The sequence below is a fragment of the Trichechus manatus genome, unplaced genomic scaffold, assembly GCF_000243295.1.
Source record: "Trichechus manatus latirostris isolate Lorelei unplaced genomic scaffold, TriManLat1.0 scaffold00176, whole genome shotgun sequence".
Lineage (NCBI taxonomy): Eukaryota > Metazoa > Chordata > Mammalia > Sirenia > Trichechidae > Trichechus > Trichechus manatus.
In genome coordinates, this window is record NW_004444112.1 from 1,574,371 (window position 1) to 1,592,294 (window position 17,924).

The following is a 17,924-nucleotide window of genomic DNA, read 5'->3' on the forward strand; positions in this document are numbered from 1 at the left end:
TCTGTTCTCTGTCAGTTTTTCTCACTCCATTTGGTGCTTGGCTGAGTTCTTTATCTCTTCATTTGATGTTTTAGGGTTTCAGGATTGTTGTAGTCTCTGTTCGGCTTAGTTTTTCGGATCTTTGCTGTGGAAGGACGGCGTGGTGCTTCTGCCTAGAGCACCATTTTGCCAGAACTCAGGTCTGTGTGATTTTATGTCTCACTGTAACCATTGATAATCTTTCCTTAGCCATAGTCTTCACAAGAACTTGTTTACACTCTACATCAGCTGCATACCTTTTAGCTGTAGGCAAAGTTATCCTTGTTTATACGTCAGCAGCACCTGCTGGCTCTTTTCCTGTGGCCTGTTAGAATTTCCGTGTTTGTCCAGATCTCAGTCCAGTGACATCAGATCAGAGCTCTGCATCCTCTGCTCGCCGCCTCTCCTCTGCCTGTTGTGTAGCATGTCTCGTTCCACCTGAGAACTGTGCCTGTAGGACTCCTCCTGGGCTCTCTTTCAGCTTTGCCTTCTTTGCTCACCATCGTGAGCATTTATTTAAAAGCAACATTTTTTTTCAGGAATCACAAACAAACATTTTCCATCTGCGGAACTATATAACAAGGTGTAGTGTGGTTCTGTTGGGTAAGATGGTCCCGTCTGGCTGTCTGCATTACCTTCCCATTTTTAAAGCCTCAAATTTTGGAGTATATCAAGATGATAAGAATTGTAGAAATCATCGACAGGTTAAAATCATGAAATCATTTGAGATGAGCTTTGAAAAATAATTTTGTATTACTTTTTTTTTCTTTTTTTATTGTTGTAGTTTAAGTGAAAGTTTACAATTCAAGTTAGTCTCTGATACAAAAATTTATACATACGTTGTTATGTGACCCTAATTGCTCTCCCTATACTGTGACAGCACACTCCTCCTTTCCACCGGATTTCCCGCATCCATTCAACCAGCTCCTGACCCTCTCTGCCTTCTCATCTCACCTCTGGACAGGAGCTGCCCATTTAGTCTCATGTATTTACTAGAGCTAAGAAGCACACTCTTGACAAGTATCATTTTATGTCCCACAGTGCAGTCCAATCCTTGTCTGAAGAGTTGGCCACAGGAGTTGTTTTAGTTCTCGGCTGACAAAGTCTCCAGGGGCCATGCTTTCTGGGGTTCCTCCAGTCTCAGTCAGACCATTAAGTCTGGTCTTTTTACTAGAGTTTGAATTCTGCATCCCACCCTTCTCCCGCTCCGTCAGGCCTCTCTGTTGTGTTCCCTGTCAGAATGGTCATTGGTGGTAGCCAGGAACCATCCAGTTCTTTTGGTCTCAGGCTGATGAAGTGTCTGGTCTATGTGTGTTATTACTGATTCTTAATAACTGGCTTTACAAGAATGTAGGAAGTCTGAAGTTAGTGCTTGTTGTCCTGCTCGATATTTTACACAGGAAATTATGAAATAAAAAACACTGAAATTTTAAAAAATACTTTCAGAATTCATTTTAATATGTGAAGAAATCATAAGTGCTGCTCACCTAAAGGAGTGAGTAAACATTCCAGTTTTATGAACACAACAAGATGTGTATACATTTATTCAAATGGAAAAGTAACAGAGCCAAATATGTCATTGTTTAATTCATGAGATATGCTGGTCCTTTGTTTGAATACTGCATTTTTGAACTGCTTATCACATGATTTATTAACAACGTAGAAATTTTAGAAGTTGGCAGCAGTTACTGTTACACCATTTCACTCAAAAGACAAACCGTCAGATATGTCAGTCTCTTAGATAGCATTTAGCATAATTGTTTTTAGTTTGTTTATTTTTGTAGTGTACCTTTATATATCAGCTTTTTTTGTTGTTGTTGAGAATATACACAGCAGAGCATATACAAATTCAGTAGTTTTTACATGTGCATTTCAGTGACATTGATTACATTCTCCAAGTTGTGCAACTATTCTCACTCTCCTTTTCTGATTTGTTCTCCCCCATTAACATAAACTCACTGCCCCCTAAGGTTCCTGTATCATCTTTTGAGTTGTTTTTGTCAGTTTGATCCCATATAGATAGATCTTGAAAGAGCACAATGCTCAAGGCAAACATTCTTTACTAGTTAAGCTAAACTACTGTTTTGGTTTAAGAAGACTGAAGATATTTTTTGTTTAAGGCTTAAAGTTTATCTCAGGGCAATAGTTTTGGGGGTTCATCCAGCCTCCATGGCTCCAAGAAGTCTGGATTCCATGAGAATTTGAAATTCTGTTCTGCATTTTCCTGCTTTTGATCAGGATTCTTCTGTAGAATCTTTTGTAACAGCTTTTTAAGATATAGTATATAGACCATAAAATTCACCCATTTCAAGTGTACAATGCAGTACTTTTTAGTATAGTCACAGAGTTGTATAACCCTCACCACAATCTAAGTTGAGAACATTGTTATCATGCCAGAATGCATCCTTAGACCCATCACAGTTACCCCCCATTCCTTTACTCACACCCCTGGGAGCCAATAACCTACTTTCTGTCGCTGTGGATTTGCCTATTCTGGCCATTTTATATAAATGGGAATCATACAATATGTGACCTTTTCTGTCTCGCTTTTTTCATTCCACATAGTGTTTTCAAAGTCCATCCATGTTGTAGCATATATCAGTACTTCATTCCTTTTTATTGCCGAATAATATATCCCATTGTGTGTATGTACCATACTTTATCCATTTATCAGTTGATAACCATTAGGTTGTTTCCACTTTTTGGCTGTTATCAATCACGCTGCCATGAATGTTAAAAGTTCTACCCAGGGCAGTTAGTCAAGAAAAAGAAGATGGCATCCAGATTATAAAGGAAAAAGTAAGAAGGTCTTTAATGTGGGCAACATGATCTTGCCTATCAGAAATCCTTAGAATCCACTAAAAAACCTACTAAAACTAATAAATGAGTTCAGCAATGCTGCAGGGTAAAACATCAATATACAAAAATCGGTTGTGCTCCTATATGGTAGCAATGAACAACCCAAAAATGCAATTAGGAAAGTAATTCCATCTACAATGGCATCAAAAAGAATCAAATACTTAGGAATAAAAACAAAAGAAGTGTAAGACTTGTATGCTGAAAACTACAAAACCTTACCTAGTCATTTAACCTTGTTTTCTTTGTATATAAAACATAGAATGTAGACCTTACAGGTCAGAAATTCCCTTTATTTGACTTTTATGGCATTGTGAATGCTCTTGATAGAGCAATTTGTTGTACTTTAAATGCATTGGACCACCTTTAGCTTAATGAAAGACAAATTTGTACCTAACCAGGGACCTAAGATTTTGTATTTTGCCTTGAAAAACCTCTGAACTATCATGCAATAATTGTATCTAATATTAAATTTAAATCACAAACCTAAGAACTGATTCCTCATTTTTTAACGGAAAAAAAGGTGCACAACCCTGGCAGATGGGCCACGTGTGCAAGGAACAAATGGTGGTACCCACTCGGAGACGTGGGACTGGGCATGAACTCAGACAAGGAACAGATGGGCTACGTGTGCAAGAGCAGACGGCAAAACCCACTCGGAGATGTGGGACACATGGGCTACGTGTACAGGCAGATGACAGTACCTACTTAGAGACGCGGGACAGATGGGCCACATGTGCAAAGCACAGGTGGCAGTGCCCACTAAGAGATGTGGGACACATGGGCCACGTGTGCAAGGAGCAGATGCTGCAATATTTATGCAGCTAAAGGGATTTTGGCTGCTTTACCATAATTTACTTATAAGTACCTTTTACAGAATTTAAGTTACCCGAATATTTGAATAGGTTTGAAATGTGTGTATCACCTTCGTACAGGCGCCGCTTGAGTTTTGTGGATTCAGCCTGTGTCCATTAGCTGATGAACATGCTGATTTATTCCTCTGTATCATGTGTTGGACAATGGTGTTTGTTTTGTCATCTCTTAGTAACATTAATGTGTTTTATTTCCTTTCTCCCATATTTGATAAATAAGTGGAAAATGACAGAACACAAGTACTGATACTAATCATGGTCACAGTGGTTCTCACACCCATATTGTAGTTGAGTCAGCCCTGGAAATTAGCCTGGAAGACATTGGTTAAGTTAAAAGCAGCCCGTTACTTAGCCTTCCTCGTGCATTTATTGAACCTAATCCACTTGACAGTGCGTTCAGTTCTGAAGGAGAATAAGCAAGTTGAAGTCCATCTATAACTGCTAGAAACAGAGCTACCTGACTGGGTCTAAAAGCAGAGATGTGGTTGTGGATTTACACCCCTGCAGATTCTGCAGAAGGGATCCTTCCCTCACTGTGTCTCTAGGTCTTTTCAGCAGAATGTTACGTGGAAAAGCAGAGAAACACTCAGGTCACGGTTCCCAGACGTTGCTGCAGTTTGGTCTTGCTTTGAGATCTTGGGAAGAGCACTGGTGCCTGGCTTTGTGCTCCAGACATCCTGATTTAGTCGACAAGGCGTGTGACCTGAGCGTGGGACTTGAAACATCTCCACAGGTGGTTGTAATATGGGCAGAGTCCAGGGGCTCCTGGGCCACATCACACTGCCTGAGACGCAAACATCCCATCTGGCCACAGAGTCAGGAGACCCAACCTCATGGTCACCTTGAGTGCCTAAGAGAGATCTAAACCTACCCACTCTGCAGCTTGGTGTAGAATAAATTCAGTATCCAAGGGAAAATTATCAATATAAACCACAATATTTTATTGTAGCAATGTTTGACTGGTCTCAAAACCTCTTAAGTAAGCATTAACAAGTTATATGTGAATAATAGAATTTATAGTTTTCTGATAAATAGGCATAAAAGCTGATTTATCACCAGGTGGATGAATGTGTAACTTGCAACTGTTAAGAACATGATTTAGAACTTTCTACCAACTTTGTGACTAAATGTTTCTTGTGATTTAAAATGTGATTACAAAAACAAGAAAGACACCAAACCTGTTGCCATCAAATCAATTCCAAGTAATGGCAACCCCATTGTTGCAGAGTATAATTGTGCTCCATATGGTTTTCTTGACTGTAATCTCTATGGAAGCACATCTCCACGCTTTTCTTCCACAGACCCACTGGGTGGATTCACACCACCACCTTTTAGGTTAGGAGTCTAGCGCAAACCACTTGTGCCACTAGGGCTCCTAACTGCTGATAGCATTGCGGATTGTCGCATATTGTTGGTGGGCATAACAATTTGTGTAACCTTTTGGGAGATTAGTATGTCATTATGTATAAATTCGAATTGTGTTCTCTAAAATCCCATCTTTAAGTAATTCCATTTTTAAGAATCTATCCTATAGAAATAATAAAAGGTGTTTTGGCCCAAATCCACTGTCCTAAGGAGGAACCATTCTGCATTCTTTGTAACAGCAAAAAAATGGAAACCATCTAAATATACATCTTAGGGAGAACAGTCAGATGAAACATGGTGTATCATAACTGCTAAGTATACGCTAACGAGTGGGTCAGAGGAGACCGACCGGTGCTCAGGATGTCCACTACCACCAGCAGAGGCAAGGTGACCCCTCCCCTGATACTCTTGGAGGCCACGTGGGGAGCAGTCAGGAGGAATCCCTGCTCCTCCAGCCTGGCAACATCAGTGGAGGCCAAGGGGGGACCCAGCAAGAAGGAGGAGCCCCCTCCACATGAGTGTCAGCCAAATCAAAGGGAACCTAGACAGTACCCCCCGCCCCCCTGGCCATGATGAGGAGTGCGCCTTTCTCCACAGGAGAGTGTCAGAGAGTCTGCTGAAACTTCTGTTGCCACAAGAGCAAGAGTCCCAATGTGTGACTGAACCGTCCAGGTTTTGATCAAAAAGCCCTCGTCGTACCAGAAACTAAGAAAATCTCAGCTCAAATGAGGAAAGACAGTCAGCATGAGGATGCCATGACAGAAACCTTCTGGAGTACACACTTCTCATAGAGTTTTATGTTTGATTCCAGGAAAACTGGCAGGCATTTTTTCAAGGCATATAGATCACAGCCATAGGAAAGGGGCTAAATACAATTTTGTAAAAGGCAAAATTTATAAAACTGACAAGCATCCCTGATAGTAGTTACTCTTTCAAATTCATAAAACTTTCATGTATCATACCCACTCTTTTACGAGGGTTTATTGAAATAATCTCTAAAATGAAGGTGGTGTTAGTTGTCATCAAGCTGGCTCCGATTCATGGCCACCCCCGTCATACAACAAAACAAACCATTGCCCAGTCCTGCCAGCCTCATGATTGTTAGACTCTCTGAAATAGTCATGGTAAACTACAGCTACTTCCTTTTATTTTAAAAGAGGCTCTGTGTCCTATTGAAAGGGGTAAGTGAGGTAACTTATTTGCCTTTTAATACTAATCCTAACTAATTTACATGGGGTCTTAGATGTATTTATGAGAATACTCTGTATTGTATTTTCAGTATCATGTGTGCCAAAGAAAACAAAAAATTAGTTAATATTTCATGAGTGTTTTGTAACCATGTGAAAAATCCAGCTTTTTTTTTTGGCTGTTGGTTGCTTTTATGATTGCCCGTGTTCACACTTTTAGCTACATCAGCATCAGTGGCTGACCCAAAGGAAAGCACATTCATGACAGGACAGGAAGCACATGTTCATGAGATGTTTAAACTGCCCGGTGTTGTTTTCTTCTACAAAGCAGGAGAAGTAAAAATCATTTTTTATATTAATTGTTTAGGTTCTGCCTTCAGAGTCATAAAATGTATAACATTTTAATTTATGTGCTATTTTAAATGCAAACTCACCAGGTTTTTGAAATATATAATATTATCTCTGAAAGCCACTGTAGTCATGATATAATTTCACTGCATTTGGTTGTATATCTTTCTGATATTACATTGGAAACCATGAGATCTCATACATTGAATTACTCATGGTCCTCTCTTAAATTGCCTTTCCTTCCATACCAGCTGAATTAACCTTGCTTGCCTTCAAGCTCACATTAAATTTTTGGCCCAAATTCACTGACGTCTTAAGGAGTAACCACTTTGACAGCTGTCCGTCTGCTGAGGAGCCAGCATTCAGTGAGCTCACTGACACAGCTCACTCTAGAAAACCAACTGAAGAAGAAATGTCTTCCCTTTCACGGACCTCATACCTGCATGCACGTGGCCTAGTCCATGCACAGGCACCCTTTCCTGGTTCTAATTGACACAAATATATGCTAAGTTAAAAAATGCCTGGGATATCTGTATCTCTTTCTGTTCGCGATTAAAAATACTTAATTTTACAAAAGTAGTTTTTTTTAAATTGATAGACACACTAATTCTGGGCTGTTTGATGTCTTTCTCAGCAATGCTTCATATTATAATTAAAAGCTAGTGAGTCAGTTTTCCAGTTTTCCACCTATCTCTTTCAGAACAGGCAAAAATTGCTTTTGTACCGAGTAACACATGCAAGCTGAGAGGCAGGCAGGAGGCTTTCTTCACCCAGCTGGAACTCTTCACATGATCAAAACTGACTGAAGTGAACTGGACACTCCAGAAGGAATGTTTTGGCCTTCACTCTTAAGATGAAAAGAGTAGCAAGGAAAGTCTTCAAGATACTTTGTATTACATAGAAGAATGTTCTGGGGCATAGTCAGAGATGTGAACAAGTTTCTCTCATTGATTGAAATGCTCACGATGTAAAATTTTTATCTTCTTTGTCTACTAGTCCTATTAATTCCTCTCTCGGTGTTGCTGATGTTGTTCTTCTAGGGACTCTGACCCAGAATGAGATGGTCTTTAAGCGTCTCCACCTGGGCACTGTGTCTTATGGGACTGACACAATGGATGAGATCCAAAACCATGTCATCACGTCATACTCACAGGTGAGGAGCTGGTTGGCCCCCAAACACACCCTTCTTTCAACATTACCCAGTACTGTTGATGTAAACTGAGCTTATTACATGCTCACCTGTCAGTCAGCAAGTTTCTTTATTTTCTTAGGCGTGTTGTTGTGTGCTGTTGAGTCAGTTCCAGCTCCTGGCAACCCTGTATGACAGAGTAGGACTTCCCCATAGGGTTTAATCATCATTCTGATATACAGAGGTAGTCCAGATTAGCTCTTGAATTAATTTTAAATAAATATTTCTACCTTATTATATCATACATGAAGAAAATAAAGGGTCATTAAAAAGATAGGAAAGAAAAGACCAAAATGGATGTCAGAAGAGACTCTGAAACTTGTTCTTGAACGTAGAATAGCTAAAGCAAATGGAAGAAATGATGAAATAAAAGAGCTGAACAGAAGATTTCAATGGGCGGCTCAAGAAGACAGAGTAAAGAATTATAATGACCTGTGCAAAGACCTGGAGTTAGAAAACCAAAAGGGAAGAACATACTCGACATTTCTCAAGCTGAAAGAACTGAAGAAAAAGTTCAAGCCTTGAGTTGCAATTTTGAAGGATTCTATGGGCAAAATATTAAATGACGTAGGAATCATCAAAAGAAGATGGAAGGAATACACAGAGTCACTGTACCAAAAAGAATTGGTCAACATTCAACCATTTCAGAAGGTAGTATATGATCAAGAACCAATGGTATTGAAGGAAGAAAGCTAAGCTGCATTGTAGCATTGGTGAAAAACAAGCCTCCAGGAATTGACAGAATACTAATTGAGATGTTTCTACAAACGGATGCACTGCTGGAGGTGCTCAGTTGTCTATACTAAGAAATATGGAAGACAGGTACCCGGCCAACCAACTGGAAGCAATCCATATCTGTGCCCATTCCAAAGAAAGGTTATCCAACAGAATTTAGAAATTATCGACCAATATCATTAATATCACATGCAAGTAAAATTTTGCTGAAGATAATTCAAAAACAGTTGCAGTAGTACATTGACAGAAAACTGCAAGAAATTCAAGCCATATTCAGAAGAGGATGTGAAAAGAGTGATAGCATTGCTTTCGTCAGATGGATCTTGACTGAAAGCAGAGAAGACTAGAAAGATGTTTACCTGCGTTTTATTAACTATGCAGAGGCATTCAACTGTATGGATCATGACAAAGTAAGGATAACATTGTGAAGAATGGGAATTCTGGAACACTTAATTGTGGTCATGTGGAACCTGTACGTAGACCAAGAGGCAGTCGTTCGAACAGAACAAGTGGATACTGCATGGTTTAAAATCAGAAATGGCGTGTGTCAGGGTTGTGTCCTTTCACCGTACTTACTCAATCTGTATGCTGAGCAAATAATCCAAGAAGCTGGACTGTATGAAGAATGTGGCATCAGGATTGGTGGAAGACTCATTAGCAACCTGCATGTGCAGATGACACAACCTTGCTTACTGAAATTGAAGAGGACTTAAAGCAGATACTGATGAAAATGGAAGACTGCAGCCTTCAGTATGGATTACACCTCAACATAAAGAAAACAAAAATCCTCACAACTGGACCGATAAGCAACATCATGATAAATAGAGAAAATATTGAAGTTGTCAAGGATTTCATTTTACTTGAGTCCATAATCCAGGCCCATGGAAGTAGCAGTCAAGAAATCAAATGACGTATTGCATTATGCTGCAAAAGACATCTTTAAAGTGTTAAAAAGCAAAAATGTCACTCTGAGGACTAAGGTGCGCCTGACGCAAGCCGTGGTGTTTTCAGTCGCCTCACATACATGTGAAAACTGGACAATGAAGAAGACTGAAGAAGAATTGATGCTTTCGAATTATGATATTGGCAAAGAATATTGAATATACCATGAGCTGGCAGAAGAATGAACAAATCTGTCTTGAAAGAAATAGAAGCAGAACATTCCTTAGAAGTAAGGTTGGTGAGCTTTGTCTCATGTACTTTGGACATGTTATCAGGAGGGACCAGTCCCTGGAGAAAGACATCATACTTGGTGAAGCAGAGGGTCATTGAAAAAGGAAGGCCCTCAGTGAGATGGACTGACACAGTGACTGCAATAAGCATAGCAACGATTGTGAGGACAGTGCAGGACTGGACAGTGTTTCATTCTGTTGTACATAGGGTCTGCCAGAACTCAAGTTATATTGTCAGCATTGTATTTAATTTTTTTTTAAACTTTCTCTTCTGTAGTGTTTAGAACAGAATTTGAGACCAGTCTGGTGTATACTTTTTTCTGTTTGAGATGCTGTCAAATGAAAAAAAAAAAAAAAGTATATATTTATTATAGGTAAATGTTTATATGCTCAGATATGCATGTAGACACATACATGCACACAACCAGTCATAACTAATTTGGATGTGATATTCATTTAGCTATACAGTTTTAATGTTAGAATATTTTGTAATCTAGAGTGTTTATCAACAGAAGAAAAAATCTAAACAGGAAAAGCAATAAGCTTTCCCTTCTCCTAGTAATCTATGTCTAGATTGAAATGGTACTGGGTGACATTTGTTCTTTTAAAACTTAATTTATATATTATCCATGAAAATGATTTTAATAGTTCCAAATAAGTTGTTATTTTACTAGAAAAAATAAAAAGCAGAAAAGATAACTCATTATATAGAAATAACAAGTATTTAATATTTATTAAAAAATTATTTTTGCTAAAAACTGCCCTTTGTTTAGCTGGTTAGACAGTATATTTATGTGAAATTGGCTTTAGTCCTTGTTGTGTTCTGTTTTATTATTAAGATGGCAAGAGTCTAGTAGGTCCACTGTAATGTAACACAAATCTTTTATAACCTGATTATATTTCCCCACTGGAAGCATTTGGTGAGAGAGGGCATAATCTTTAATAGAATTTGTGTGAAATTAAATTAGGCAAACATCAATAAACATAATTCAGAAGGAGGAGTAAAGCAGCTTAGTTTATTTGTGCTGTAATGGCATCAGTGTTAGCAGAATGCAGATGCCAAGGGTGAGAGCCTTTGCTGAGTAGCATGCCAGACGAACAGAGAAGTCAACCCCTTTATTAGGGAGCACTGTAATTTGATGGGCAGAGTGCTCACGGCTCAGTGGCTCTGCACCCGTCAGGACAAGAGGCTTCCTTTCTAAGGAAGGTTGTCATGAACTGCTCTGAAGTTAGCTGCAGAATTGTTTGATGGGACTATTGGGATCGAGGGAGATTCTCATCTCATGCCACGCCCAAGAAGGCCTTCGGCTAAACAGGAGGTTAGTAAGAACAAGCAGTCGTCCTCCATGGGCAAGAGGGAGCCCCTCAGACACAGCTGATCTAAAGAGCATCAAGCACTCATGAAGTGCTAAGTGGGCAGTGGCTTCCAGGGAGCGTGATCTTAAAACATGACACAGGGTCAGTTTCCTGTGAATGAGCAGAATTGTGTTTGGTTATTATCCACAAACTAGACAATCTAAATTTAGAGACAACTGTAAGCTGAATTAATTTACAGCTTTAAGGGAATTCTGTTGAAAATTTTGTCCTGCATTTTAGCGTTACGCCATTTCATGTACAGCATGTTTTAAGAAAGGTAAAAGTAGTTGTGAGTATTCTATTCCATTTTGTTCTGTAACTGAATATGTTTTTAGAAGTAATGAATAAACAGAAATTACTAAGGACTTAGGAAAATAAATGCCATGGCTAAAGTGAGTCTAGCAAAAGGAGATTGCCAAGCTTTTCACTGCTATAGCAAATATTTTGGTGTATTTGACAACCTGGAAATATCAAAGCACTTTGCAGCACTAGGATAAAAAACAACACATTAATAGATGCTTTATAGCAAATAATCAAAATAGAATCAGATAATCAAATCAAACTATTTTTCTTATCCCTAGCTACTTTTTAACAATAATATATGTTATTAATTCCAATGTCTATGCAGTTCTCCTTGCTTTATCTTTAATTATGTGACATTCCTTGTTTTAAAGACACAGTCTCAAGCAAGTGGAAACAATGCCAGTTCAACTCCACCAAGGAAGGCGCAGTCTTCAGCTCCCAAAGTCAGAAGGAGTGTTAGCAGCCGAATTCATGAAGCTGTGAAGGCCATCGCCCTGTGTCACAACGTGACTCCTGTGTATGAGTCCCGAGCTGCGGGGGCTGGGGAGACAGAGTATGCTGAGGTGGACCAGGACTTCAGCGACGAGAACCGCACCTACCAGGCCTCCAGCCCCGACGAGGTAAGGGGCCATTTCACAAGGAGTCTGTGCTGCTGCTTTCTTCTCAGACTAGAAATCTGCCCTGTGGTGTGTTTTCATTTGGACTCAAGACATGAGAGTAGTTCTTTGGGAGGGTAGAGGGGGTCTGACTGTGGTCTTTAACACAGCTTTAGCTGTAGGCCACACCACCTGGTGTCCGAGCCCACAGATGGAGACCCACATCTCAGGGATCCATGCATCCCCAGCGTCTCTGAGCTGGTTACAGGAAACAATCGGAGAAGCGTTAGACGGCTCAGCTGATCTCACAAGCTAGTTTGCGACCAAGTCAGATTTTTAGTAAGTTTCTTGAAACTTAGGGCGGTTACTACAGGATGCATCATTCAGTCTTTTCTCATCTCGAAATGAGTTATCAGATTTGCTTATTAAATTTCCAGTTAATTTGCCAGAATTTTGATCTGATATATTATTTCAAAAGAAAACTGGGATGTAAAATTTCAAAAATCTATATAAGACTGAAATGGTAAATTCTTAATTAAGGTAACTAGTCATTTCTAACTTAACGTGATTCGATTTTTAGATTGGTAAAATCTGTTATTGATTTGTCCAGTGACTGCACAGTCTTAGTATATTTTATAGACACTTTTCTCATGTGAAGGAGCCCTGGTGGTGCAGTGATTAAAGCGCTCAGCTGCTGACCAAAAGATTGGTGGTTTGAATCTACTAGCCGCTGTGCAAGAGAAAGATGTGGCAGTCTGCTACCATTAAGATTTATTTACAGCCTTGGAAACCCTATAGAGCAGTTCTACTCTGTCATATGGGGTCACGATGAGTCAGAATCAACTCAGTGGCAGTGGGTTTGGTTTGGGGTTTGGTGGCGCAACGGTTAAGTGCTCGACTGCTAACCAAAAGGTCTGTGGTTTGAACCCACCCAGCGGCTCCACAGGAGAAAGACCTGGTGATCTGCTCGCATAAATATCACAGCCTAGGAAATTCTTTGGGGCAGTTCTACACTGTCACATGGGGTCACTTTGAGTCTAAATTGAGTCAACAGCACCTAACAACAACAGCAAGATGATTATAATCAAAAAGTCAGATAATAATATACAATAGTGGGGATGTGGAGAAATGAGAACCCTCATATATTGCTTATAAGAATGTAAAATGGTGCAGCCATTACCATATGATCCAGCAATTCCTCTCCTAGGTATATATATACACCCAAGAGTAAGAAAAACATGTCTGCACAAAAACTTGTACTTTATTCATTATTTCCCCAAACTGGAAACAACCCAAATGTCCTTCACCTGATGAATGGATAAATAAAATGTGGTATATCCCTACAATGGAATATTATTTGGAAATGAAGTTCTGATACATGCTACAACATGAATGAACCTTGAAACAAGCTGAGTGAAAGAAGCCAGACACAAACGACCATGTACTGACTGGTCCATTTCTATGAAATGTCCACAACAGGCAGATCACTAGAAACAGAGGTCAGTCAGTCATTGCTCAGGGCTGGGGGAAATGGAAATTGGGGTGATTGCCACAGAGTGTGGCATTACTCTTTGGGGGAAAGAAATGTTTTAAAATTGATTGTGGTGATGGTTGCACAACTCTGACTACTGTATACTAAAAACCATTGAATTACTCACTTTAAATGAGTGAATTGTATGACATGTAGATTGTATCAATGAAACTGTCCATTAAAAAGATGCAAAGTGAGTATGGACAGCATGAGTGTAGAGTGAGTGGAAATATTAAGATGTATGCCAAAGACTAAGCAGAGTCACAGGTTGCAACACTAAAAACTGAATCCAAGAAAGTACTAGTTCAGTTTCTTGAGATATGGATAAGGAAGCTGCTAAATTTTAATTCTGCAAATAATAGCAATATAGGGACAAACGTACTGCACCAGTGTTAATTGGTAGCAGATGGAAGTGGAGGGGACAGGAGGGTATGGAGATGGAGGGAGGAGTAAGGAGAAGAACAAGAAGGCACAACAGCTAACATCTCTCTAGTGATATATTTTGTAATTAAAATTAAAGCCCTTGCCATAAAAAATGTAAAATTATGGATGAATAATTTTAAAAGTAAGGAATTTTGGGCACTATTATAATGTGTAGTATAAAGTCTGGAACACAGTCAAATTCAACCCTGTTTTGCTGATTAAATTAAGTCAGAGATATAGCTATTATTTTAAGATGTTAGGAAATGTGCAGCCCACGGAAGAGACACATCCCTGCCAGGCACAGAGGAGCTTCATGTCCCTGACTATGTCGGAGGTCCCCTGGGTGCAGTAAGGTTGCCACAGCACCTTCCACAGCCGTGTTTCCCACAGCCGTGTCTCCCACACACATTTCTCCCACAGCTGTGTCCCCCACAGCTGCGTCTCTCACAGACATGTCTCCCCACAGCGGTGTCCTCCACAGCTGTCTCCATAGACGTCTCTCCCGACAGCCGTCTCTCCCCACAGATGTATTTCCTACAAACATGTATGCCACAGACATCTCTTCTCACAGATGTATCTTCAACAGACATGTCTCCCACAGACATCTTTCCCACAGATGTGTCTCCAACAAACATGTTTCCCACAGATGTCTCTCCCTACAGATGTAGCTCCAATAGACATGTCTCCCACAAGTATGTCTCCCCACAGACATGTCTCCTCAGACATCGCTCCCCACAGGCATGTCTCCCACAGCCATGTCCCCCACAGCTGCATCTCCCATAGACATGTCTCCCCACATCCATGTCTCCCACAGCTGTCTCCACAGCCGTCTCCCCCACAGCTGTGTTTCCTCACAGACATCTCTCCCAACAGCCGCATCTCCCCACAGCCATCTCTCTCCACAGATGTATCTCCCACAAACATGTCTCCCCACAGACATCTCTCCCCACAGATATGTCTCCCACAGCCGTGTCCCCCACAGCCATGTCTTCCCACAGCAATGTCTCCTAGAATAGCTGGCAGTATCACTCCATGAAGGTTGGTTTGAATATGTCCTGACTTAGCACAGGCTCCCTGGAAAGTGGGAAGAGGCCAGATTTCCCACAGGGGCCTCACCTGTTCCTGTCCGCAGAGCTGGAGGCCACCCCTTGGGGCTAGAGGTTAACATGCAGGCAAGGCCCCATACTCCTGGGTGTCCATAGAGAATGGTAATGAAACTGTGCTGAGGGCTTAAGTTCCTTCTCGTGAGTCACATTCTGCTGCCCTCTTTTTAGGAATGCTACATTCCAGAACATAGCCTAGCAAGCATGGGTCTAGTGCAGTGTTGGGAATCGTTGAGAGGCTGCAGAATGTAAGCTAACCATAGAACAGAGGGAAGAAAGCTTTGGGAAATATGGAAACCCACACTCCGCTCTCTTCACAGGCATTCACTATCAGTCTGCTGCTTCTTAAATGGCTTCACCAGTGGACAAGATTTTTAAGGTCCCTTTCATTATCACCATTGTTATATTTTATAGACTATGCTGACCGGTAAATGTGTAAAAATCTCTTGTAGGCGAACCTAGGGGGAAACACACAGTCTGGTACTCGCAGGCAAATTTGGAGATCTCCCACTGATAAGATGAATTGTTAGGATTTAGAAATTACCAACTTGTTAACATTCCAGTGCTGGTTTGGAGAACAAACACAGGTTGTTTGCAACTGCTCTTTGAAAGAAAATGAGCCACCATGCTTTTTCGTATAAAGAAGGGGTTGAACATGTTGGTTTTTATTTGTAGCATCCTAGAAATGGTCAGAAAATCCATGTGATTATATATTGAAAAATTATTTCCCAGCCATAATCATGGTAAACGTTGACATGGATTTTTCCCAAGAAAAAAATTATTGGAAGTTTTAAAAATGTTCTATTACATACTTACCTAATATCACCTGCCAAAAATCTATACATCTTTTATCGAAAGTGTTTAGGATCTTCTATCATTAAAATTTTATAAAAATCATAACACTTTTTTTATCTTAAATTAGGAATTCACAGTAAAGATTTCATTGATTCAAAGATTACTAAGAACATAGAGAAATTATAACATAGAAACTGATAATCTTATTTTTTTTTTTTTACTTGTAAAAAATTTCCTCTTTGAAAATTGGACAAAGATTAAAAGTAGCAGAACATTAAATAACCTTAAAAAAAAATCCCCAACACATATTTTAAATCCGAAAATGAAAAGAACAGACTTCATCGTAATTTTGAAAGAGCTCTATTGATGCAATGTTTGCAGATCCCCAAAGCCTAAGGAAAATAATCCAAACGGTTCATTATTTAGCTTATTGAACTTTGCTGTAGTTAGGTTGATGGATGATGGCAATGTTTCCCAATCACCAAAGTGCCGTTTTAAAAGCATTTTTTATTGAATAAAGTACTTAGAATATTGCACCCTGGAGCTTTATTCAGGGAAATGGTTCAATTGATGTTTTCTGTTTAACCTCAGCTCTGACCTATCACAACATATATGGTTGATAAGCAGCGTTATCGTGTGAGCCTTGGCGAGTTGTATGCCTCCCGTGTCAGCCCTGCCATGTCAACTGTGTTATTGTCAGGCGGGCCATGTCAACTGTTTTGTCATCAGACAGGGCCATGGTGTCATCAGGCGGAGCCATAGCATCATCAGGAGAGCCATGTCAACTGTTTTGTCATCAAGCAGGCCGCGTCATCGTCAGGCAGGCTTCTTAATGGTTGACCGCAATGGCACAGTTGCTGCTCTCCACAGTGTAAACAGTTTCGGTTTTCATTTTCCTCACTTACCTGTGCAGGTGCACGTGTGAATGTTTACGTGTAATGGAGTACTGGGGAGTTAACTTTAAATCCTTAAAGGTCAATGCAGATGCCACCGTGACGTGTGCAGGAATGTGTCGTCTGTGGTGTTTGGTGGCACTTTGAGTGTGGAGCGTTGTGGTGATGCTCAAGTGTCCGTGACTGATTTCACATTCATAAAGTGGAGACTGCTTATGCCCACTCACTGTTTCTTATGATGAGTGATCAATATTCCATTTTCTCTAGGGAAGTAGAAACTTTCGCTTGCCCGTCCCTTTGTCTCCACAGCCTCGGCATAGCAAACTCTAGCTTAGCGGGCATTCAGCATTCCCTGGAAATTCATGGACAGAATGAAAGCCCAGTCCTGCTCAGTTGTGATGAGTGGGCACTCAGGGCCGTTACAGAGAGCTGATACTAACCTGATGTCGTAGACAATCAAAAGGATATGAGCTAATTAGGTAGATCACTCAGGTGCGCAGGTCACAGACTACTCCCACGACCTTTGGCCTCTCTTAGTCCAAAGAGATTGATTGGTCATGATTCTTAATGACTCCTGTAAACTAGCTGTTTATCCGTTACATCCTTTCCCCTCCGTGGTCACAGTCTCTCACACAGGTAAATTCGATGTTTAAATACTGCTTCAAGGTGTGGAGAGCATCACCTCACTCAGCTGAAGTTAATAACAAACCACTGCTGATTGCTTAAAAATAGAGGAGTGGTATGTCCTTAATAGTGTTGCTGTTGGGTTTACAGAAGGAAGCTGTAATGTATGCGGCATGCTATACTTTTTAATTCATTTTATTGTGTGTGCCCACTGGAGCGAGACTAATTGTGGTGTCTGTCGATCTGTTTGTGAGGGGCTTATCATGCGCGTGACACAAGCCTTCACTCTGGCCTTCCAGACCAGTGGTGAGCACGTGCTGCACAGCTGTCTCAAGTATCGACTGGCAGTCCATCTAGATGATCAAAGTGCGTCTCATGTTATAATTCTATTAGATTATAACAATAATTGTGATAACCCAATAAAAAATGATGAACTGTCAGTGATTAAATTGTGCTGTATACAAAGAAAGGTCATGGAAACTCCATAGACACTTCCAAACTCCCTGAGGGACTGAATTGCTGGGCGGAGGGCTGTGGGGACCATGGTCTCGGGGAACA

At 40.3% G+C, this 17,924-nt stretch overlaps 1 protein-coding gene across 7 annotated transcripts in view; it reads left to right on the forward strand.

Moving 5' to 3' along the window:
• Window positions 1-17,924, forward strand: part of ATP9B (ATPase phospholipid transporting 9B (putative)) — a 259,916-nt gene that overhangs the window by 204,917 nt on the left and 37,075 nt on the right. For all 7 annotated transcript variants that reach the window (XM_023741212.1, XM_004386907.3, XM_012558598.2 and 4 more), the window contains 2 exons: window positions 7,687-7,799; window positions 11,773-12,021. In XM_023741212.1, the coding sequence (XP_023596980.1) occupies window positions 7,687-7,799; window positions 11,773-12,021 (362 nt within the window). The remainder of the gene's footprint in view (window positions 1-7,686; window positions 7,800-11,772; window positions 12,022-17,924) is intronic.